At 39.5% G+C, this 25695-nt stretch overlaps 1 protein-coding gene across 1 annotated transcript in view; it reads left to right on the forward strand.

Annotated features, from left to right (window-relative positions):
• WWOX (WW domain containing oxidoreductase) overlaps positions 1–25695 on the forward strand; it is a 325001-nt gene that overhangs the window by 91530 nt on the left and 207776 nt on the right. The window contains exons 8-9 of the mRNA XM_053449183.1: positions 394–579; positions 8466–8730. Coding sequence (XP_053305158.1) covers positions 394–579; positions 8466–8730 — 451 coding nt within the window. The remainder of the gene's footprint in view (positions 1–393; positions 580–8465; positions 8731–25695) is intronic.

Here is a 25695-nt window from a genome sequence, read left to right on the forward strand (position 1 = left end):
TCTCCCCATTTAATTTCTGTAGACTATTGTAGGAGACTCTTGGGTCACTTGACAAGAAACCAAGAGCAGATCACATCTCTCCGGTCTGCTTGTCATGCCAATCAGGTTAGATAAGTGAAAGCTTCCGTGTTCATGTGGATCATTGTATTTAATTATATATACAACACTACAAAGCTCTCATACAGACATCAAATATGTGTTTAATATCACTCTGAATGTATATTATATTTGTCATTCAATCTACAAAGTACCCCAAGAATTTTCTTTTGTCTACGATCATATGACTTGGTTCAGATATCTGGAATATTTAGATTGTATTGTTATAAAACCACCCGGTTTCTTGTCTAGGGTAAGTCAGATGCTTATATAATATTATCATTCTTGCTCTTGCAGACCCCTTCATGTCCTAATCTGCAACGCTGCTTGGATGGGGGGTCCTTGGCAGCTGACTGAAGACGGGTTAGAATTAACCTTCCAGGCGAATCACCTCGGCCACTTTTACCTTGTGTCCCTCCTGCAAGAAACCTTACGTCACTCCATCCCATCCAGAGTCGTCGTGGTGTCATCAGAGTCACACAGGTTGGTGAAAGAAGTCCTAATATTTTTTTTTACTGACACGGAAGCAGACCGGGCTGGGGATGACTAATCGGCCCTGGGACATTAAGGCCAGCGACCGCCAAATAACGTAAGTGCGGCTGCTCGGTATTTTCATGCTCTTTAAGCCTGCAGCCAAAGAGCGCTGGGCTCGATCTGATACCGGAGCGACAGGGCCACATGCTTATCTATAATAGCCACTGTCCCATTGGGTATTTGCCTGATGAGCCCGGAAACGTGTATTATATAAGCAATTATTGCCCATATTTGAGCAGAGACTCAAGATAAAAATAATTCCCATCAAATTTGTGATTATTTTTTTTATTGCTTCATAAATGACTTGTATTCAGCCTAATTTAGTTTGAAAAAATGCAGCTACCTAATTTGTGTGGACTTCCCAAATGATCGCTATTTTGCAATGTAAAATGTAAGAGTAAACTGGGGAAAACAGAGCTCTCTCCAGGGATTTACATGTGTGTTACGTGTGTAATTTTCCCTTGTGTAAATATTCCTTTAACGTAAATGAGATTATTTCAAAAAGGAGAATTAATCAAGATTGTTTTTCCTTTAAGACAGAGCAGACCTTTCATTTGAATTGGCTTTATGAAACTTGGCATGGCTACCATAATTAAATTTATTCCTCAGTCTTGCATACTACGCTACAATGATTTTTAACACAGACACACACGTTCTCTCTAGATGACATCTAATGTAGAATGCAAGCAACAAAATGTCATGGCTTGTGACGTCTGTATTATATATATATATATATATATAAATATATATATATATATATATATATATATATTTAAATATATATATCTCAATAACCTACTCTACAACAACAGTATGTCTGAGCCAACCCAGTGATGTCCAACACAATAATGTTATAAATCGGGTAAATTGCAGTCACCTAGATATCCAATATCCATTACTATATACAGGCTCAGAAGAACCTGTAGTCATCTTTGGCAGATAATACTCTTTGTCGTTGGCCACATGCAAACTACCCATTGGAATTCCGGTGCCCACAGCTGTGTAAACGCAAAACATTCTCTGTAGACGCAGCGTCTCATTGAAAGAGTAATGCACAATAAGCAAATGTGTAGGCATAAACATGTAGCGCGTATAATATGGTGGAAGTGCTCAGTGTACGCTTCCGTTCATGGCTTACGAGGCAGGCTAATAGTCAAAAGACCACATTTCCCAAAAGTCCAAATTTATGGGCACTTTTAGTGAGAGTTTCATAGAAATTCGGGCTTGCGTTGCACACTACTCTGGGCCGCTCATTGATCTGTTTCAGAGATGGAATAATAGACTATATCTGAATGACACGGCCGTTATTGATTTGTCATTCAACAACTTCAGCATCTAACCAAGAAGAATGTGGAGATTCTCTCAAATGTAAGCGCTGTACTTAAACACCACGAGCTGGAATCATCTTGTTTAATAATGCAGAACGCAACAGTCGTTAGGAAGTTAGACACAAAAAATGAGACATTTTAATGAAGACTTCACAATGTATAAGACTGTAATGTGACAATAACATATTATTGAAGCCAGCCATTTTCTAACTGCCTTCAATACCATCACAATCTGTAATCATTTAAAGGAAGTGATTCTGTGAATAGATTACTAGTGGTATTTATTTAAAAAGACAATCTATATTAATAAACATGCTTATGAACTGTTGTACAGGAGGTGCCGATACAAATGTAATTGCTCTGTTCTCGCAGAACTCTGGATTAATACAGATGTCCCGCACAAAGACACAAGCGATAAAAGTATAAAGTACAGATATCATTCCCCATACTCTCATAACTGTGTCTCTGTGTTATATACACACATATACAACAATTACATGAAAATACGGTTCCATAGAAGGGCTTAAATGTTCTCAAATGTTTATAAACTGGTGATGCTGAAAAACATGTTCTAAATTACCTGATGTTTTACCGTAGATTAGTTTAATTGTCTTAATCTCCTTGTAAAAATAAAAAACTTCAAATGAGTAAAAGGCAAGATCTAGCTGGGTCCCAAGGAGCGTCATGGATGTCCTTTGGCTTTCCCTTAAAAGGAGCCACTTTTGTAAACCTGACACAATGAAGAAAGGAAGGGAAGATAGAGCCCACCATAAGCCACACTCAAGAGGATATCAATCATGAAGAGGTTAACAAAATAGTAAAGTATAAATGTTTATTTAGCAATCCATATCACTGGATTTCTCATACTACTCCATAACCTCTCTTCAATGCGTCAGCTTAGTGGGGGATACAAGGCTGTCCCTGCGCATGCACAAGATTCATGATTGCATCGGTTCTATAAGTAGCATAACTAAATGTTATTTTGGAAAAAAACGGAGCTATATAACATTTCGGAGTTGTATTAGACGTGAGCGAGATCTCCATTCTCCAAGCACACAGAAAGGAGATCTTGGCTGGGAGTAAGCACTAACTATGCTAACTTTGAGTGAAAAGTAAACTGAATTGTTCTCCACTGTGACCTTTAACAGTGCTAAAAAACGTGAGAACAGAGCTATATACAGCAACTAGCACACCATTAATCGCCTTCCACTGAGAAAATGTCAGCAGAGAACCCACTCTTGTAAAGGTTCCGGCTGGTGTTGATGTAGAACATGTGGGAAATTATGTAATACAGCAAATTATCTCATATATTTCATGATGGGACTTAATATTTTTGTCCATTGATCTTCTAGAAGATTGTCCTCTTGTACCTGCACTGAGGCTGAGTTAAGTTTCTATAATTTCTCCTCTCTAACTTCTAATGGTGGCTCCATATATTAACGAATTAGATTTAAAAAAAAATCATTTTAGGACCTTTATATAACTATTCTACAATGCAAGTCGCAATATAAATACGTGATATTGTGGTGTACACTTTAAGAGTTGTAAATTGCCAGCCGGCAAGTACCAGCCATTGTCACCTATAATTCATTCTTTAAAAATCTCCTATATATTGCGCATGAATGGGCTCAAAAAAAGTGCCCCTCAGTGTTTTGGGCTTTGGGTGTGGACAGACTATGTCAGAGTTAAATAGTTGGAAAGTTGCATCTGAAAACAATGGGTTAACAGCCAGTATTTCAAAAATGAGTGCAGTTTGTAACATTTCTCAAATATAAGGTCATTCTCCAAGCTATGGAAAAGAAAATCTAATACTTATCCCTAAAATTTTAAGTGACCCAGAACAGAGCTTATTTTTTAATCATGCTTTCATATATGTAACTCTGGGGACTCAGCACAGAGACCAGCCAAGGGTCAGCGTGAACCCTTTATCACTTCCACACACAGCAGCTTACCGTACGAATGACACATTTCAGATTGATTTACATATACATTTAATATTTATAGTATCTGGAAGCGAAGGAAGCAACAGAGAACGCCAGCGCTAATCCCACCCCGCACTAAAAAACACAGCCCATCCCTTAATTAGGTGATAACAAAAATCTGTATATCCCTTATCTTTGTAAATCACATCAGGGTTTTTGCAACCGATGAATTAATTGGAATTATCGAGCAAACGGGGCTACTGTGGATCATCTTGCGCTAGCACCGACAAATAAATCTGCCAACTCCCATCACTTTCCAGATGTGGAGGGGCACGGGGGAAAAGTTTAAATGAGCCGCGGAGATTTCACTGAATTGTCAGCCGCTTGTCTTTCTTCCTAACCTCCTGTCTCGAATACATTTTCAGATCGTTTCTCTTGGTTGTGTATGTCAGGCTTGGCTCTCTGGATTTGGAACTTGGCTTTGGAGAACAGTACATTTTTAAAAACCTTTTCCTGCAGAGTAAGATCAGCCAAAGTTTATGGCAAAACAATTCTCCCAAATAGTTATATCTCCGCTCTTCTTCTATCCGGGGTGGGACTAATGCAAAAAAACTGCAAGCCGCTGTTCTTAATGTTCACTGTGTTTGTTTAAAAGATAAGGTATCTAATGGCGAATGAGGCCAAGTGGCCATTGCAATTAAGAGAAGCCACAGTTAGTGGGACTATTGCACCAGAAACAATTCTTTGGTAAAGAGATGCGTCTTTCTAAAAGCGTAGAATGGGACAACACATATAACCCATCTATTCTGTATATTTTAACTGATGTAAACACTCAAACCTTGATTAGTCCTTGGTTCGATTCCTTTACTGTATTAGTCTCTTCCACTTCTGCTGAGGGGGCTCTTTCACTTTTGTACCACCCTCTGGGTAAAGTAAAACTTTCTTGAATTATGTCTAAGCCTCTGATCTTCCAGTATTAGATGATGGCCTCTTGTTCTAACCATTCTCCTCTTTGAAGTAAACTTCCCTACCTGTACTTTGTCTAATCCCCTTCAAGATTTACAGAGACGATATCAGACCATCTGGAAAATTTGATGAAATAAAGATTCCAAACTAGTGGATAGCTGTAGAGGACTGGCCTATATGTGGTAGCGATCTGAAGAATGGACTCTTATCATTCTACGTGTAATCGTAGCCATGATAACTCTCTGGCTACGTAACGTGTTTTTTTTCTCCATGCCAGCGTAAGTTATAAATTAAGGTTTTCCATGGCATCGTGAGAATGTAAATGTATGAAATCTGAAAGATGTGTAATTAATGAAAAAGACCATTCCTGGTGGAATTAGCAGGTACCAGGTTCTTTTCTTACAGGATGCAAAGGTTTAGATTAACAAATGAACAGACCAACCACCTATTTGCAGGTTCGTTTAATTGCTTCCCTGGCTAATGTGTCAGGGCATTCCAAAGTCTTCCGGGTAATGATATAATAACAGTCTTTTATACTACTAGACACAAGATAATAAACAACGGGAGAATTCGTTGGTATATGGAGCAAAAAAGACTCAGTCCCACACGTTCTACAGCTATCGTGCCGTTCACCCGATTTCAGACAATTCTACATTACTTAGCCATCAGACGTGTTGAATGCGTGTCTGTGACACATTACTTCCAGTGATATCTAAACATCTGTATTGACAGATTTTTTAAATAAGCTTAATGTTCTTCAATGGCTTGCTGTGGTTGGAGCTGTATTTACATACCAAGCCCTGAAAGGGCCATTATACTAATTCAGGGCCAATAGAAAAATGCACTATGCGGTGTAGACCCTCCCAGAGGGAATAATTACTCAAATCTGGTATCCAGCGGAGGGGCTGGCACCATTTAGCCCAAGGGGCAAGTCCACAAGCTGGCCAAGTAATATAATGTTCAAAACGTATTGCAAACAAGAGTAATCAGGTATGCCCTGCACAATGAAAATACATACAAGTTGCACAGAAAGAATCCAGCTAGGAGTAAATGCTGCCTTTAGTCCTTCTTGCTGGTCGCCGTGCATAGAATTGTAATTAACCCAAGAAAAGGTTTCAGGAAGTGGCCCAAAGCCTTTTCCTCCTAGTATCTTTGAATATTTGCAATTTTATCGCAATGGGAATTTATACAAATGAGGCCAAGAAAACACTCATAGGCTTTCTCAAATTGGGACTCCTTTGGGCAGGATAGACATATGACCAGAATCAAGCCTGGGGCAGACCACCTACCTCCCTTATCCAGCCACCTTGCAGCACTCAGCTTCAATATACACTACATGGACAAAAGTATTGTGACACACCTCTTAATTATTGAATTCAGGTATGTCAATCAGACCCATTGCCACAGGTGAATAAAGTCATGCTCTAGCCATACAATCTGAATTTACAATACATATGTATTTACAATACAATGTCATAAAAGTCCCTGTTGGTCTAATGGTCATGTGTCCCAATACTTTTGTCCCTATAGTGTGTCATGAGGTGTCCATATGGGAGATATGAGAGAGGTCTGTGCTATAACAATATATAGCTCTATCAATTTCACTGCATGGTGGGACAGTCATGGGAGACTTGAGGATCTCCCCAGCTGGCCTACAATCCCCAATGCTCACAAAAGCAGGGTAGTGAGTAAGCTCTGCAGGACACGGGTACAATGCCTGAAGATCAGGACACTTGAGAGGTACAGAGGTATATTGTAGCCACAACGGTTGCCCACGTTCTTTCGAACACAATGTATGAATGATGGATGTTAAGCAGAGAAGACATTCCTTCTCTCTCTCCGCCTGCACATAACTGGTGGCCTGAAACGTTTGATTTCTACCAGGTCTAGACGTTTTACAGTCCGCACGTTGTGACTATATGAATCAGCTTGTGATACAATAACCTTTGAATGGCATGATTATTCATCTTCATGAAGTAGTGGGGAGCAGGAGAAATCATATCTCTGTTGGCAGGTGAACATATCTCACTCTTCCAACCCAAGAACACCAAAAAACAGGAGAGGTAGCTTAAGCCTTGTTGGGTGTTGAAAAATATATAGATCAGGCATACATTTTGCTAATGTAGTGCAATGTTATTTCATTTTTATATTATTGCACATATTGGTTGTTTCTTGCGGATTAACACCAAAAATAAAGTATTACAAATGCCAGGAAAATTTGACCAGGAAAATGTCTTATTTTTACCATAGCAAAGGGCAAAAGAGAAACAAAGATATAAACAGCTGGTGTTTTAATGATTCTGACAGACTCAATAAAAAAACATCAACTAGTTATTTTGATTTGTGTTTAAGGAATGCCATGGGCGTACTTAAAAACATAATAGACTGCCAAAAGTCATTTAGGCTGTGCTTACATTTATCTTTTAGATGTATTAGAATTCAGGTGGCAAGATACCAAGGTTATAGTCCCGGCATAATTACCAGTTTGTAGCCTGCAAATAGTTAGATATTGTACTCAATATGGTTTAATAAAATCAGATTTCAGATGTTTTTTTTCTCTGACATGTTTTGATAAATTACGATTTTTGATTAGATTAAGAGATCTTTATATTGGAAGAAACACAGAGCTATACTATACTTTATTAAGGAATCCAATACAAGAAATGAGCAAGAATCATTGTTTACGGGTGAATGGTTCCCCATGTGCCATCAGATAAATATATGGCCCCTTTTTCTATGGCAGCTGCAAACCTATGCCATCTAGGAATTGTACCCCAATGTGCACAAAATGCGTGTAGAATGTTTCAAATAAGCAGAATGTAGTGGGAAATGGTCGGGTCATTGGTAGAAAAGGTGCTATTAAGATGCTTCTATTTAATCTACGTGGCTCAACTACATTGCCCTGAACCCAACACTGGTTGAGCTACAGAGCCACCTAATAACTACCCAGGCATTAATACATAGAAACATAGGTTTAGTCTCCGATAATGCTTTTAGTAAATGTTACACTGCTGATTAGGCAGGAACTGCTAGGTTGGTTCCTGTGCGTGAAAAATAAGGATTTTTTTCCTTAACCCAGTAAAGTTCTATCCATCCCATCGGCCAGTGAATTGGAAAGCCTTAAGCTTTGATATAGGCACGATGACTATTTAAAGCAAACTTGATATATTATTATAATTACAATAATATATAATTTATATATTATTTATATATTACATTATACATTTTTATATATTATTATTTACATAAAATGCCAATACTAGTTCCTAGTATTACTTATACCAGTTACTTATATTACTGATTAGTAAGATACGAATACTAGTATATAGGCATTCAGGTGCCTTTCTTGTTTCACAAAATACCTAACTCATGACATCATAAAGCGAAAACAAGAAAAGAAAAAGCAAAACATCTTTGTTTTATGATTTTTACTCCTATATCCCACAGATCAAATTACATAAATAATCCCGAACTCTGTATTTCTTTTCGTAACAGTCCTCGCAACGGAGAAACCTATTACAGCAGGCGCTAGAGAGATTCTTATTTCTGGACCACTGTAAAGTTTTATTGGCAGGATGTCTGAAGCGTATTTCATTTTTATTTTATTTTTTATCTTTAGGTTTACTGAAATTAAAGATTCTTCGGGGAAACTTGACCTCAGCCTGCTTTCCCCATCTAAGAAAGACTATTGGGCCATGTTAGCGTACAACCGTTCCAAGCTGTGCAACGTTCTGTTCTCCCAGGAGTTGAACCGTCGCCTCTCTCCCCATGGGGTGACGTCTAATGCTGTCCATCCAGGAAATATGATGTATTCTTCCATTCATCGGAACTGGTGGGGGTACAGGTTGCTGTTTACTTTGGTCCGGCCCTTTACCAAGTCCATGGTGAGTGAAGTTTCAGCTTATCTTTTTTTTTTTGTTCCCCCAGTTTTGTTTTTATAGAGCGGGATAAAAGTGTATGGAAAATCCAGATGTCTGTATTTGCATTGACAGTGTGTCATCGATATCTGTGAGCAGTTTATACGGGGTCAAAGCACTGCTTATTATCCCACAAGGATAGCTTGGCACCCCGTACCATCGCACTACTGAACTTACTCGTGATAATTACTTGATGATACACAATACATTTGTCTGCAGGATGGAGACAAATGAAACGTGATACATTAAAGTCCTGGGAACTTTTTATTATTATTGTTTCTTCCAGAAACAAGGGGGAAAAAAATAACTAAAGTGAAAAAGCATTGCAGAATTCTGGCTGCAATTCATTGAAACGACTATTTGCCCAAGAAACATTTGTACAGGAGTGTGAAAAAGAACACGGGGACCTCTTGGAATGCATTTGGTTGGTCCAGAATGGGCGGCTACATACGAGGAACGTTCAAAAAGTTTCCGCGCTTTTATATTTTCATGTGACTAGCTCTGTCTGGCAAGCCGGCGGTCCTTGCAGTTTAGTATAAGAGTTTTCACCCTGGGGTGAAAATAGCTGTGAAACTTATAAATTGCACCAAAGAGGGACAGCGATCTGTCTTACGCATTTTGTGGGCAGAAGGTGCGCGCCGGGAGCACAAATTCATCTTTGGCATGTGTGTTTGGTTGAAGAGGTTGCAGGAAATCTGAGTGTGAGTGTTGGTTCTGTCTATGCCTTAAGTTCAGTAAAGTGTGTGCCAGGTGGGTGCCTAAGTGGCTGACAGAGGAGCATAAGCGCAAGCGCTTAGACGTTTGTTCCCGACACATGGCCCGTTATCGTGAAGAACGTGATGATTTTCTGCAGATGATAGTCACTGGGGATGAAAGGTGGGTTCACCATTACAAGCATTAAAGCAAGTGGCAGAGTATGCAGTGGAAGCATCCATCATAATGATGATGATGTGAAAAAAGAGGTGCATCAGTGGTTACGCATTCAACCAAAAATATGTTTTGCTGATGGCATTAAAAAGTTGGTTCGATGTTGGGACAATTGCATCGCAAAGGAAGGTGACTATGTAGAAAAGTGATGTCATTTGTTTTTATGTAATTTGTTTTTGAAATAGAGTTAAAAAAAGTGTGGAAACTTTTTTAACGTCCCTCATATATATATATACACTGCTCAAAATAATAAAGGGAACACTTAAACAACACAATGTAACTCAAAGTCAATCACACTTCTGTGAAATCACACTGTCCACTCAGGAAGCAACACTGATGGACAATCAATTTCACATGCTGGTGTGCAAATGGAACAGACGACAGGTGGAAATTATAGGCAATTAGCAAGACACCCCCAATAAAGGAGTGGTTCTGCAGGTGGTACCACAGACCATTTCTCAGTTCCTATGCTTCCTGGCTGATGTTTTGGTCAATTTTGAATGCTGGCGGTGCTTTCACTCTAGTGGTAGCATGAGACGGAGTCTACAACCAACACAAGTGGCTCAGGTAGTGCAGCTCATCCAGGATGGGACATCAATGCGAGCTGTGGCAAGAAGGTTTGCTGTGTCTGTCAGCGTAGTGTCCAGAGCATGGAGGTGCTACCAGGAGACAGGCCAGTACATCAGGAGACGTGGAGGAGGCCGTAGGAGGGCAACAACCCAGCAGCAGGACCGCTACCTCCGCCTTTGTGCAAGGAGGAGCAGGAGGAGCACTGCCAGAGCCCTGCAAAATGACCTCCAGCAGGCCACAAATGTGCATGTGTCCACTCAAACGGTCAGAAACAGACTCCATGAGGGTGGTATGAGGGCCCAACGTCCACAGGTGGGGGTTGTGCTTACAGCCCAACACCGTGCAGGACGTTTGGCATTTGCCAGAGAATACCAGGATTGGCATATTGGCCACTGGCGCCCTGTGCTCTTCACAGATGAAAGCAGGTTCACACTGAGCACAGGCTGCCAGAGGTAGCCTGACTGCCATTAGGTACCGAGATGAGATCCTCAGACCCCTTGTGAGACCATATGCTGGTGCGGTTGGCCCTGGGTTCCTCCTAATGCAAGACAATGCTAGACCTCATGTGGCTGGAGTGTGTCAGCAGTTCCTGCCAGAGGAAGGCATTGATGCTATGGACTGGCCTGCCCGTTCCCCAGACCTGAATCCGATTGAGCACATCTGGGACATCATGTTTCGCTCCATCCACCAACGCCACGTTGCACCACAGACTGTCCAGGAGGTGGCGGATGCTTTAGTCCAGGTCTGGGAGGACATCCCTCAGGAGACCATCCGCAACCTCATCAGGAGCATGCCCAGGCGTTGTAGGGAGGTCATACGGGCGCATGGAGGCCACACACACTACTGAGCCTCATTGTGACTTGTTTTAAGGACATTACATCAAAGTTGGATCAGCCTGTAGTGTGGTTTTCCATTTTGATTATGAGTGTGACTCCATATCCAGACCTCCATAGGTTGATAAATTTGATTTCCATTGAGAATTTTTGTGTGATTTTGTTGTCAGCACATTCAACTATGTAAAGACGCAAGTATGTCATACGATTAGTTCATTCATTCAGATCTAGGATGTGTAATCTTAGTGTTCCCTTTATTATTTTGAGCAGTGTATATCAAATCACAAAATAAAAAAACATTTTTCCACTCCACTGCTAGAATGAATGAATGTCCATATGCCTGGTTAAATGAGGTATCATTGACAAAAATGTTGTATAGAAATGTTCTATGGGTGTGTGTAAAATAGATGTTTGGAAGCTGCTACCAACCCAAGTCTTTGGATATCATAATCAGCTGGCGTTAAAGTCTCTTTGAAGTCCTCTGAAGCTTTGGTCTTAAGAATCAGCATATCTGGATCCCATGTCCCATTATCAAGCACTTAGAGCGGTGCATTTAATAAAACCAAATATTTTTTTTGGCAGGTACCTGGGTAGAAAGAGTATCATGTGTTGAGCTGCAGGGGAAGGAGGTGGGATGGACAGCAAAGCTCTTAGCAGATGTTACAAGAACTAGCAGTTCGAAATCCCATTTATTATTTTACATTTTTTTCTTTTACGTGTAAAAGTGGGTCAGGTTTGTTGAAGTTCTGAGACCTATTGGGTTTCGCTTCCTGTTTCGGTGCAAAGCCAGCCATTGTACTAGACCTGTAACAGATGTGCTGTTCCCTGTTTTAATAGATGGGAATAAAACTGAAGGTTCTGTTGTGGAGTTATAAATTAGAGCAAGAAAGCACAAGCTGTCACCGAGTTAACCTTAACTAGCCAAAGCAGCATGATTCTGCCCTGGAATAACCTGGTGGAGAAAGATTTATAACTCCTAAATAGAAAATGACTCCAGCAAGGATTGAATTGTGTTGGATCACCTATCAGACAAAGACATTCCCTTTTTTTTAAGGATCCTCTACAAATAAGATTTGAAGAGGAATTCCAGTTATTTTGGTTTATCTGATCCCGTATCACTGGAACACATGGTATCAGTCTGTATAATATGAATCCCTTCACACATAATGAGACCCTGTAAGAAGACCCAGACACAGGACAATGGGGACAATGAGAGTAGACTGGAGTTTTATGAAATATATTACTAGAACTGCAAAATCATTTATTAAATAGATTTTTTTTTTTTTTTCATGAACCCAAACCAGTTTTAAAAAAATATTTAGAATTGAGTTATTCTGTTAAATGGCATTGGGCAATTCAAATAAAATGACTAAACATTTGTGCCAGAATGTTAAAAAAATATTATGCTGGGTATTGTTACCTTTGACTGGAAGATGTTACCTGCTGAAGGGTGAAGGGCCAGACATCCTGGCTACAACTCTCTGGGGGTAGAGACAGAGTATCAATGCCTAAAATTATTGAAGGCATAATGTCCAAAATATGACGACTGCATAACTCTTGGGCCCCATCATACATTACATCACTATGCCTGGGATGTGCTGGTTTCATAGTGTCATAATTAAGCCAAGCTTGGCTGGCATCATATTGAGTATTTTGTGATCCTGGGCAAAAGTTGAGCAGAGGTGACCCCACCTTCAGGATGTCATAATCCGCTAAACGCCCTACTCTCATGCACTTGCTCCGGTGACAGGAAAAGTCCGGTCTTGGAGGGAGGATAAAAAGGTAGGTCATTGGTAATTAGAGTTTTACCATCAGAAAGACAACATCAAGGAATTACGGTATGATACTTTGTTTTATCCTTTTTATTTTGAAACTCTTCATGTACTTGTTCCTTCTATGTCTCTTTTATATGCAACTTTGTGTAACAGCACTGTGACATATGTGGTATGTGATACTCAGATTAAATATTTTTCATCAGTTCTCTTTTATTCTGTAATCGGATTCAGCCTAGATATAGCGTTTTTTATATATCACATTACTAAGGGATTAACTATATAGATATCTTAGTTGGCAAGGAGGATTTTGTCTATTTTGCAGTCCTGCAGTTTTTGGGTAATCTAAGATGCTCTCTTTAAAGTTCTTGGTGGTGGCAGTTTGTTTTATGCTGGGTATTTTGGGGGTGGTTGTTTGGGATTCAAGGTGGTTGCTTTGTGCCCTGTGATGCGTAAGTCTGGTTTCACACACATACTCCCACATCTCGGCTTGGCGGATAGCCCTGTCCATGACATCATCCTCTACCCCAACCCTCTCATTGGGGAAGAAGATATCACCGGAAAATAGAGGTAGTTTGCGGGACGGTATGTCTGCAAAGATGCGGACCAAGAAAGAAGATGAAGAACAAGAAGATGCGAGACACGGAAGTGCAAGTGGTTCGCAGAGAAGGTAGGGAGGCGTTCAGAGAGTGCGAGTTTGGACACACTTTGGACTAAAATCGTATCTGGCCTTTTTTTTAGGGGATTCGTACAAATAGACGAAATTGCAGCATTTCGTTAAATTTGAAATTCGTACCAATCCGAATATACAAGTCTATTGCTAACCATTGGCAAAATCTGTTTACCCTTAGTAAATATTGTGTTGATTTGCTTTAGATGAGTCCATGTTTAGGGATCAGTCATTATTTCTAAATAGGAGATTTTGCTGTCCTTGTCTACATAATTATATATTTCCCATTCTATCTATGGTATCTCTCTACATGTGGCTTGGGAGTTACAGCTATATTTATCATGTATATATTAAGTATATTTCATTGTGTAAGATTTTCTTTTGAAAACCATGGATCTGTATGTAAACAGCACATATTGAGCGCCATGCGGAGTATCTCCATTGAAAGCTTCCTTCTATGGCTTCTCTTAAGTGTCCAAATAAAGTGGCTGCTACAAACTTGGATTTCCCACAGAATTTCATGTACCATACAAATGGGATGTTTGCTTCCAAGAACCTTTTGGCAGTAGAAGGTAATTATGGAACCGCTTTCCATGTAGCATGATGGTTAAGCATCAAAATAATTTGCCGTGTATTCCCATCCAAGCACCTAATTTAACAACTGATGGTGTGTATCGAAAATGTTGACAGGAGCTGGTCACGCCTTAATGCATATTGGATCAGTAGAAATGAATTAAGGGTCTTGGAAGAATGTTCTGCTTTATGATATGACGAGTAGTTTTGGCACTTTTATGGGTCTGTGTCTTCTCCTAACATTGTCAGTCTTGCATTGAAGTATCACATAATTAAACATCAGAGCCGCATAGAAGGTTTAACAGTTTAGTCATTAAGCTAATATGAATTAGTCTTTTTTTTTTTTATATGAGTAGCATCTTCTTGTTTGGTTTTTGATATTTTTTATTATGTAGTGCCAGATGTCACACTATAGATAACTATGATGCACGTTCCCATCAATGTCCGACCTTAAGGTGTTAACATTTCAAAGTCAAGAATCAACATGAGAATAAGTATCACCCATCTAGTGTGCCCATGATCAATGATGCTACGATATGTGTACTGATCAAAGATATGTAGACGAATATCTGATGGGGATATGCTAGAGTAGTGTTCTTATGATACAGAAAAATCTAGGGTGCCCGCAAATTGTTTTACTGTGTATCTTTTCCAAAAGCATCGTCCACAGGGTTAGTAGTTGTAAGAACACAAAATAATGGTGTTCTGCTTAAGGCCCCTAGTTAGGTGAGCGCGTTGAGGTTGGACTGTTGCATATACCACCCCATCTAGAATCCTTTCTACCAATCCTTTTCCCTCTACTCATTCCCCTTTAATCATTTACATTTTGAAAGAAGTCAGAAAGAAGCCAAAGTAATCTAGCAGAATAAATCATGTTTGTTCAGCTGGATATCTTATTTATTTGAAATACTGGAAGAAATCTCTTCTGACTTTAAAAAAAAAATAGAAGAAGAGTAAACAGAAAGATTGTCCAAGAAACCCGAGCGGAGAAGAGTTGTGTCTTTCAGAGAACCATTATAAAGGCCTACTTGCTGGATCCAAAGAAAATATTGTATATCAAATGTTGAAGCCTGCATAGTCTTAGAATTCTGACTTTTTATTTAATACATTTATTTTTCTTATTTTAAATATGGCCCCTTCTGCATACAAACCATAGTTGGATCAATTTTTGAGTGGATTAATAGAACTCTGTGCTTTTTTTATTTTTATTTTTTTTCAATATTTTTTTGTCCCGGGTGTGAGCCAATAAAATAAGTTTTGAAGGAAAAGGATAACTTGGAAAAAAAAATCTAGTGCAAAGATATCCAAAAGTAATCAATGATCCGCAAAACATTTATTCATTTGGAAATCCAAGGAAAACTACCCCATGTAACAAGATACTGTTGATGGGTCTGAAATATTGGTTACTTTCCTCTTGAGAGTCTTGATGTTTTTGTCTTTGGAACATTGTGTGTTCTAAAGACTCTTTATTTAGTATTCTGGAGACAAATTGAGAATTTTGTCCTCTTATCCATATCCAGTCCAAAAATAAGAACCGTATGTCACGCTGTTTAGTGCCGCTAGACGTTGCTGGACTGCCTAGCGCTGGATGGAAGTCACCAAATTCTTTCCAGCATGATGCTGGTTCTGGATTATCCTCCAAAGGAACATACTTAATTTGTTGGGTAGTCATTTTGGAACGGTAGTTCCTGATACCTGATTTATCTGCATGAATGATAGGGACCCTCACATTGTGATGGGCTATAGAAATAAGAATAAATGAGGCTTGGGGACCAGCTTGTACACCATTTAAACTTTATGTGAATCCAAATGATGGCATCTTGTGTTGGATTTTTAAACTTAAAAAAAAAACTGCTTTCTCTTTTTTAAAAAAAATAAACTTATTTGGGAGTATTCATAAAATAAGATTTTAACGATTTAGAATGCAGTTGTGTTTCACCAACATGGATAAAACGCTGTTCTTCTAGCAGCCTAAGGATGTAGATGAGCCCTGACAACTACAAAAAAAAAAAGATTTCAATTTGATTAATTACGAAATGCAATATGCGTAAAAAATGGGCCTGGTTTGTCCCTTTAACTGTTTTTGACAAAATGCCTGTTTTATTACCGCAGAAGCATCTTCCACGAGTGATACACGATTCAATCTGCACGCAACACGCAGCGACGTGTTTCTTAAAGCAAAGATGTATTTATAGCCTCGGTATTTCTCTCCCCCTATTTCTTCCACTATCCTGTAAATTTATGTCCTGTGCCAACCGCGTCATGTGGTTTTATTGACGAGGGACTGCTCTGCCGAAGATTTCCTATTTCCATTCACATACATGTGGCATCTGACAGCTGGGTAATGGCAACGCCTGCCAGTTTTAGATGCTTTTAAGGAAATACTGTTGTGAGATTTTTATGTTCCTAACTTCAATCAGCCGGTGTCTGCTCTACGCCTGCCCAAGGACCCTCAACAGACCATTTTCAGCATTTTGCTGCAATTAAACTCCTCTGGTTTTAGCCCACAGGCAATTTAGTACCTTTTTATGTATGCATATTATGAACTTTTGACCAGGAACTGCTAGTCGTATATTAGAGAGTAGCTTCTGAAAACCGACTTAACAAGTTCCTCAGAGTATTCACTGGAGTCAGTTGTGGAAAAGGGTAATTTAAACAACTTGCAGAGAGGCCATTCAGAATCTTACTGATGATCCTAAATATGTATTTTTTTTCTCTCTCTCTCCTACTGGAAGCAGGTTGCGGGAGCTCTCGGAGACGTGATTGATCTTTTATACAGCAGCTAACAAGGGCTGTGATTCTATTAGCTCGCTACAAGGCAAGGGAGTAGTGATTTAATGAAGTGTCTAGCGAGCTCGCCGTAGATCTCTCCCGTTGTGTCTAATTTGCAGTGCCCGTCGTGAGCGTAACAAAGACTGTCCTCGCCTTGCCATTAGCCAGGTATTTCCTTAGCAAATTGTTGTAAGGTCAGGTGTAGTTATCTGAGAGAAGGGCTTCGCCTTCCCTCCTTGGTGTCTCCGGATGACAGACGCTGCGCTGTGCGTTCATCGAAGCGGAAAGCGAAAGAGCAGAGGTCCCTCTCGGAATTTCCCCTCGGCTGATACAGTAGCAGATGAACTGCCAGGCAGGACTAATGGAGTCATAATTGGCGATTAGAACCGGAACAGCACAATAAGATCTTAATACAAACTGGCGTATATTATACTTACTGTCAGTCGGGGTAAGGTTCCACGGAAGACTTTACTACCCTCAACCCTCCTTATTAATTCACAGTTATGAGGCAATCAGTTTTAATAGGATCTCCGCAAACAAACAGCGACACGTCAAAGGAGTTTTACTATACACTGACACAGCTTAGGCCCTTGGTGTTTTGCTTTGGCGGTGAAACACGACAGATGTTTTTAACGCGAAAGCATTAAAATACGTCCTGCTTTGCCTGTAGGAGTGTTAATTCTTTTGACGACAAAGTGGGCCGCGATGGAAGACACGGCGCCAGGGTTTTAATTTACTTATCATCTCAAAAGAAGGATCAACCACAGAAAAATGAAGTGGAATGACGTGTCTTTTTGATATAAAGTGACACACAAAAGGTGAATCTAAGAACGCTGCATTTATTTTCACTTAAAGGTGCTGTTCCACTTAGTCGCACATTAATTTCTCTATCTTGTAGGCTAAGCAAATAAACCTTTGCAGAGCTGTTATTTTATTATTCCACCTGAAGGACTAATAATTCAAATCACAAACTTTTAAGAAGCTTTTTTAGGGTTTCTACTCAAAAACCCATCAGTACCTATGCTTGCGTCAGGGTATAAAACTGTAACGTGCCGACACGTGTATCCAAACTGCGGTACGCTTGCATCCTGTGGCCAAACGCTTCCCAGAAATCGTTCTTTAATCAGGTATAATACAGCCTCATGTGTTATTTCTGCTGCGAGAACCTAATTGTCACGCGATGCAAAAGCAGGCACTGTTACGTCGTAAGCATGGAAACTGGAAAAGCTTCTTAAATTTTTGGTGTTTAAATTCGAATAAGCCTAAATATGAATGAGCCAAAATTCTACATGATGAAAAAAATATTTCTAGGAAGAGTTTAGGCATTCAGCAACGCACATAACGATTAGAAAAGTATAAAGATACAGAGATGTAGAGACATAAAGAGACAGATCCATAGACACACAGATATAGTAAGGCACACAGGCACAGAGAAAGATCCACAGCCATAAAATAATCACTACTGGTTTTCATAAACATGCGCTGCGGGTCTGTAGAGGGAGCTGTCCAGTGCTGTATTACGCAGGGGAAATGGTCAGGAAGAAGAAGTAGAGGCATAGGGTAAAGGGCAGTACCTGGGGTCTCTCTCCAGGTTTAACCCAGAGCCTCAAGGTGAAGCCCTGCTTTTTTGAGGTTTTGGGTCAGTTTCCTCTTTCACCGGTCAGAAGCTCTCCGATTGGACAACCAACCGGCAGGCTACTTGCTGGTCAACCATGACTGAGACTATTGATGATAAATGAGTGTCTCTGCCTGTTAATTCCAAGTAGTGTATTTAGGGAAGAGGTTTCTTACAAAGAGCAGCGCTTTCATTTGGATCTACCACTTAATATGTGAATCAGCATAGCAGGTTTCCCACCCCATGCACCCAACATCCCTCCATTTTCTTTTACCATCCTAGGTGGATCTTAAAGGTGTAAGGGGATCACAGTTGAGGAGTATGCGGGGGGGGCTTCAAACAGAGGCTTACTCGATGAGTTTATCAAGAAAGACAACCTGGGTATACCCACTAGCCATATGTTAGCCCCAGTTTGAGTATTGCAAGCCATCAAGGTGTTAAAGTATCAACACAAGAAATGTTATTGTTGTACAGTGACTAAACCCTGCTTTGGGCAACGGTATCTTGTAACTTTAACTTGTAAATTTAACTTATGATTCTCTCCCACTTTGATAAAAAAAAACGGACAGAAGGTATAATTTTACCGACTAAGTGAATGTGAAGCCTATATAATTTTCTGGCGTTGACACTTGTGTCCTAGCAGCATGCTATTATTGTATTATTGTCTACTGATCTTCCATTTCATTACAACGTCTACATTGGGACTGAAATCTAAGCCTTTTTGCCCATAGTTCATTTCACAGTGAAACGCTGTAAATGGCTTATTGTATATTAGATGATGTGGACCAGAGCACATCTAAATCAATAAGCAGCTAGTCGAATCCTGGCATGGTATTATTCTTGGTCGGATTCCTTTAAGTAAGTAAGAATTCCATAACACAATGTCAAACACACAATCAAATAAGAACAAGTTGCAATAAAATATCATCTTGACACTTTTGTGGTAACGTATTCCTGCTTTAAACCTATTGACCTTTTTCAATGGCTTTATGAAACGAAAAGGTGACAAAATAGCTTCTTCTTTAAGTTCATACATGGTAATGCGCTAAGGGTGAGCGAGGTGGGAAACTGCGTACAACTGATAGGATACAGAGGGCGTAAATAAGTGTGCTCCAGGGATTCTGTTTGATGAAGGACCCTGAGTTCAAAGATTGAAGTTTAGAGACCATGTAATTGCCTTTCCCTTGGGCTACATTAGCTGGGTATTAAGTGGACGGAATGTGAAGATGAATGCGTATTTAGATGATTGGAATCAAAGAATGTGATTGGTTAACATTCCATACTCCTGTTTTTTTTCCGTCTTTTTATATGGAGAACGTATATGTTCTCTTTCAACCTCTCCTCTCGTGTTAATGTCCTTCTGCATCACTCACATCCACTGGTAACAATTTAGATCTGTTGATGTAACATAACTTACTCTGTACTAAATGCATGAATTTAAGTTAATTGAACATGTTTCCCCTCTTCCTGGGTAAAGGTTCTGGTGGGTGCTAGCTTCTCCTTGAATTCAGTTAGGATACGCAGTTTAAAATACATTATGCACAATTTCTTGCAGTTAGAATAAGCATTTTATTTATTGTGGTAACTATGCATTATACAGTATATACTTGAATGTTGAACAAATCCACTGAAGTTGGCCTTTCACTTTAGGCTTTGGTCAAAATATGCTGCTAAAGCCCCCATGGTAATTAAATGTATCTTTAAGCTTGGCTTTAGAATCTGATTTCTTCTTTAGGAAGCTATGTGGCCTACTTAATTTTAAAGTGCGGCATAAACGTATTCCACATCTGGTTTATCAATCATCAGCACATGTCCTTTATGCTGCCTTGTGCTAGAATAATGAAAATAGCGTGTAAGTAACCTTTACCGTTTTCTCCGTGTTCTATCAGTGTTTGTACTATAAACGTGAAGCCAATTTTGCTCCGTGTGAGGACACTTTGCGTTTCTAGCAAACTCAACGGAGTTAACAAAAAAGCATTCAGTCTCTATTTTCTGGTTTCTGATGCCGTCCTTGTGTGTATTGAGCTGTGCTGTAAATAAGAAATCCAGCAAAGAAGAGAAGCAAGTTTTGTTTCCCTTGGCAAAGGCACTTGCAGAAGTAATTGGAATACAATTCTCCTCTGCAGCTCGGTGCCAAATAAGCTAATTGTTCACACACGCAAGTATATTTCAGCAGCCCTGATAGTAAGAGGTTGAGTTTTCAGATGGGTTGAAACAGTGACAAGTGTTGGGCAAAAACAGTAAAAGTTCCATTTGCGGGAGAAAAGTTATTTTCTTTCCACACGCTGAAGTCGCATGCATTCTTAAAACACTGCATTTGTTGTGATGTCATAAGTTGTCCCATGACATATACACCATGTCCTTGACGTATCTCCCTCCAAGAGAATCCCCAAGTGCTTTTGTCCTAATTTGGGAAACAGGTATTCTTTTCTTCTTCCAGGTCAAATTACGACATCCCATGGGAGTCTTTCTTGTTAGAAGGTCTGAGCTGGCGAGATGATGATCAAGATATCTCACCTCGTAATGTCATGTTTTATAGAACACTGTAGGGTCTGCCATAATATTGTGCCTTTGCTTGTGTGTGCATTGTGTATTGCTTGCCTGAGCTTAGGAAAAACAAAACAGGAACGCAAACAAGAAACATTTATAACGGGAACTTTGTTCATGAAATAGACAAGAATCAGTGAACAGTTTGCTTTGGTGAGCTACAAAAGTGTAGTCATTACTACCATTTTATCTTGGTAACATAGTTACATAAAACATGTTTGAACTTGCCTACAAAACTTGCTTGTTTAGTGGAGAAACCCCTGCAGGTTTTCATAAGGAAGTCTTTAACACATTGTAGAGGCTGTTGGACAACCTCATCAAATCATCTACACTAACATGAAAATATCAAAAATGTGCAGGTGCTGTACTTTGCACCGTGCCGGAAGTTGTCCTACTTTGGCTAACTGTTTGGACCATTATCACGGCTGGTATGTCCGTTTCTTGTCTGGCGCTGTAACATTTAGTAACATTTGGAAGGATACTTGATACATGTATTTTTAAAACACACACACACTCATTTGTCCTCAGGGCTGCCCAAGGCCTATGTCAACGCAGCACCCTCAACACCACAATCCTTAACGCTGGGTGCCGGGATATGACATAACGATAGATATGCGCCTCTGGCCATACATAGGCTATGGAGGCCATGCCAAGTCACCTTCATAATGTTAATGGTTGGGGAGATTAGTGATTTCCCTTTTAACCAGCCCTATAAACAACGCCGGTACAGGGAGTCTGATCACCCGAAGGGCTGATGGCTTCCTATCATGCCTGGACCTGCCACCTTAGGCCTTTGCCAGCATTCGCCACTGTCCACAGAAATACAAATAACTGACAATTACTTCACTAAAGAAAAATCAATAAAATACAAATTAAATCTACATAGCTTGTCTTTGCTTCAGCACATTATTAGCTAGTGAAACGCATAACTGTGAAAGTATTCTTGCGCATGCCTTTACTAATGCGTGCATTGCAAATCTGTATACATTCCACACTTTGATCTTGACACAAATCCCTTTTTTTTACGCTAAATTCGGATCACTGTTGCACAGAAATTGGTTGAGGACTCTGGCGTGAGATGTATAAGATGCCACCCATCGCGGTTAATGAAATCTGTATTTTAATACATTATAGAATCAAGACAAGCCTACCGTAGTTTGCAGGTTATTTAATGTATTGAGTAGATTGAAACAAACCTTAGAACGAGAAGATCAAAGGCATTAATTTCATTGTTCTATTTTACTGTTTTGAGACTTCAAAAAGACTTTAAGGCTCAGACCGCATTTAATGTCATCTGTAGATTTGCTTTGAAAACTGAGGATAACGTCTTCATTAACCAAAAATACCTTCCCGGAGTTCCTGTCTTTCTGCTTTCTTTTGAAAGAAAATGATAGGAAAAAAAAATTCTCTCATCATTTTGTTAGGATTTTTTTTTTTAGATCCCGTGAGTAACACAGAAAATGAATAGTGAAATTTCAGTGCTTTTTCTCCAGATCCTTAAAAATAATGAAGGGGCCTGTTTTAATTACAAAGAAGTTACTGAATGTTCATCTGTGTGACGCATGTAATTAAATGAGGAAAATTGTACATTTCCAATTAGAACAAGTCCTCTTTAAAGTAAACTTTAAAGAATTTACAATAAAAAGCCTTAATCGATGTTTGGGAAAAAAACAAAACGGTAAGCAATTAGAAATATATATACCATATTTTCCACCCCCTCCAATTAAATAATAATAGAGAGAAGGGGGGTATAGCTCCAAAACCTATCCATGTGGCTTGTACATGCTGAATTGCCATACAGTATGTAACCCACGGGGAGCATAGATGGGCCTTTCTGAAGAGCTTAGTGAATTCAAGCGTGGTATTGTGATAGGATGCCACCTTTGCAATAAGTCAGGTCGTGAAATTTCATCCCTGCTAGATATTCCGCGGTCAGCTGTAAATGGTATTACTGGAAAGTGGAACAGGACCAGCAGCAACTCAGCGACAAAGTGGGAGACCACGTAAAGTCACATGGTGCGTAAACTTCACCAACGCTCTGCTGATTCCTTAGCTGAAGAGTCCCAAACTTCCACTGGCAATAATATCAGCACAAAAACTGTGCGGAAAGAGCTTCGCGGAATGGGTTTCCATGGCCGAGCCTCACATCTTGCCAAGAATTGGATCAAGTGGTGTAAAACACGCCGCCACTGGACAGTGGAAACGTGTTCTCTCTTGATGGGCAAGTCTGATGGGCGAGTGTGGGTTTGGCAGAATGTTACCTATCTGCATTGGGAATATAATACTTCCCATTTGTTTGAATATTCTGCGGGTTACTATTAACACTGCTAGGGCACTGTGATGAGCTCTGATCAGACAGTTACAGAACCAGACAGACATGCTACCCTGCCGTTAAGTAAATAATTAAAGCTACTTGCGTCCATGTAAAGTGACACGTTGCTTAACAAGCCCACTTAGATCTACACAGTTTGTCAAAGTATTATCTATCACAATGAATGATGGGTGGCTCTGCCTTATAGTCTTCATTGTAGAAGGAAACCCAGCACAAATGCTATTTTATAATACTGCTATATCTGCATAACAAAGCTGGTGAAGCTGGTGGCCAATATGACTAATATAATATGAGACTTGCAAAACTTTTTCTTTTCCTAATGGACAAATAATTTTGTTCATTACTGTGAAAAGTGTCATGTGTGTACTGCATACACATAGAAGCAGTAAACGGTTGGAGTTTCCACTGCTTTACCTTGATATGTTGAGCCTAGTAATCTAACCCATGCCTCTTACTTAAATTACATGTACTAATTGCATTCTAGCCAGCTGGTGATTAAGCGTGAATCAGCTTCACTATGAATACATCATTATACATTTTTCATCTGGATCTTAACGTAATACTTAACACATCTCTCCATAGGTTTTTTTCATAGACCTCAAATATAGCTATTACTTAGGGTGACCAATCGTCCACATTTTAAAGGGACACTACCCTGAAGGGGGTCATCTCTCTCCTGAAACCGCCTTTCAAAGACATTCGTGTTATTTAAACCCTTAGAAGAACATTTCAGTAATATTGATGAAGGGAATATTATTTTTGCGTTAGTCTTCACAATTGATTTTTTTTTCTCAAATATCTTCTTAAAGTGTGTTTTGAGTGGCCGTTCCTGTTAAAACCCAAATTAAACAAATATACCAAGCGTTTGTGCTTCAGACCTTCAGCTCTGGAATGAATTCACAGTTCTACTCTGATTATTTCTGTAGCTCATTCCCTTAAAACACTGGCTTAAATGATGAATAGGACAGCCTTTCCCTTCCTTGTGATTGTGCATATTGAATATATACCTTATTATTTGAGTGAGATTATAGGCAGAAGGCTCCAATAACACTACTTAACCATGAATACATTATATCCAGCAGAAACACCATGCTTTATGGCTTAGCCCCGTCATTGCAATTTGGGAACTACAGTATTCTCCTACAGCTGTTGCTTTGAAATGCCACCCACTTTGTGCTGCTACGCAGGAGAACACATTTGTAACACAGAAAGTTCATATTGCATCTATCAAATTAACGTATTCCTAGATGTATAGCAAAATGTGCTTATACAAACATCTGGCTGGAGATTGGCCTCGTGCTACGGAGCACATTGTGGGTGGCTCAGAGCCTCATGGATCTACAAATGCAAGGGTGAATTAATATTCTCTCTGACCGATGCAGACCACGGGCCAGACACCTCAACCGCTTCTTGTGTTACCTCTCTTTTTAAACCACAGTCTTAAGGTTCCTCTTTCTTTTTTCATAGGTAGTTGAGGAAACGTTAAATTTTAAGACGTCAGTTGTGATATCACAGGATGTGCTTAGGCCCTTGTGTTTTGAAACTAATAACTTAAGGACGTTTTGCCAATTCCCTATCTGTCGAGCATTTTCTTTGAGCATGAGGAACAACGGGACATTTGATAGCTCATAATATAGACACAATATTGTCTGCAAAGTTCTTTATCCACAGCATGGGGACCAGTTAATATAAGAGCTAGCGTGCTATTAGTTCAAAGTTCACAGAAAGTCCTCAGCTGAATTGCATTCTAATAACAGAGATCTTTTCCTTTGGAAAACTTTTCCTTGGACTGCGTGTAGCAAACCCTTTCCAGGACTGATAAAGGCGAAATATCTGGAGTGCTTATTTTTATTGGGGTTTGTTTTTTCCTTCCGTATAATATTTCAATAGAATCATGTTGCTGTTAGTTATGGATTGGTTTGGAGGACATTTGGTTGACTTGCCCTTCAGTTCATTGTTTTGTAATTTTTACTTACTACTGTGAGCCATGATGTGCTCACAAATAGTTTTAAGTATCTGTACTGGAGTCATATGTAGTTTCAAGGTGTTGATGATTTACAAAAGTATGGGAGTCTTTGCTTCTGTTTAACACTTAACAGATCAATAACATCATTTGAGAAGGCAATACGTCAACAAATCATCAAAGCAACCAAATAAAATGGAGAAAAGAATTTAAGATATGATTATTGGAATTTTGATGTTTCCCAATCCTTGAGTTAAGAGCCGGCACACCCTATTATTAACAAAAGAAATTCTGGTTGGCCTTGACCAGCAACACACATTATCACATTACCAATATCACACATCCTTAAGGTAATATG

This window comes from Spea bombifrons, chromosome 10, assembly GCF_027358695.1.
Source record: "Spea bombifrons isolate aSpeBom1 chromosome 10, aSpeBom1.2.pri, whole genome shotgun sequence".
Lineage (NCBI taxonomy): Eukaryota > Metazoa > Chordata > Amphibia > Anura > Pelobatidae > Spea > Spea bombifrons.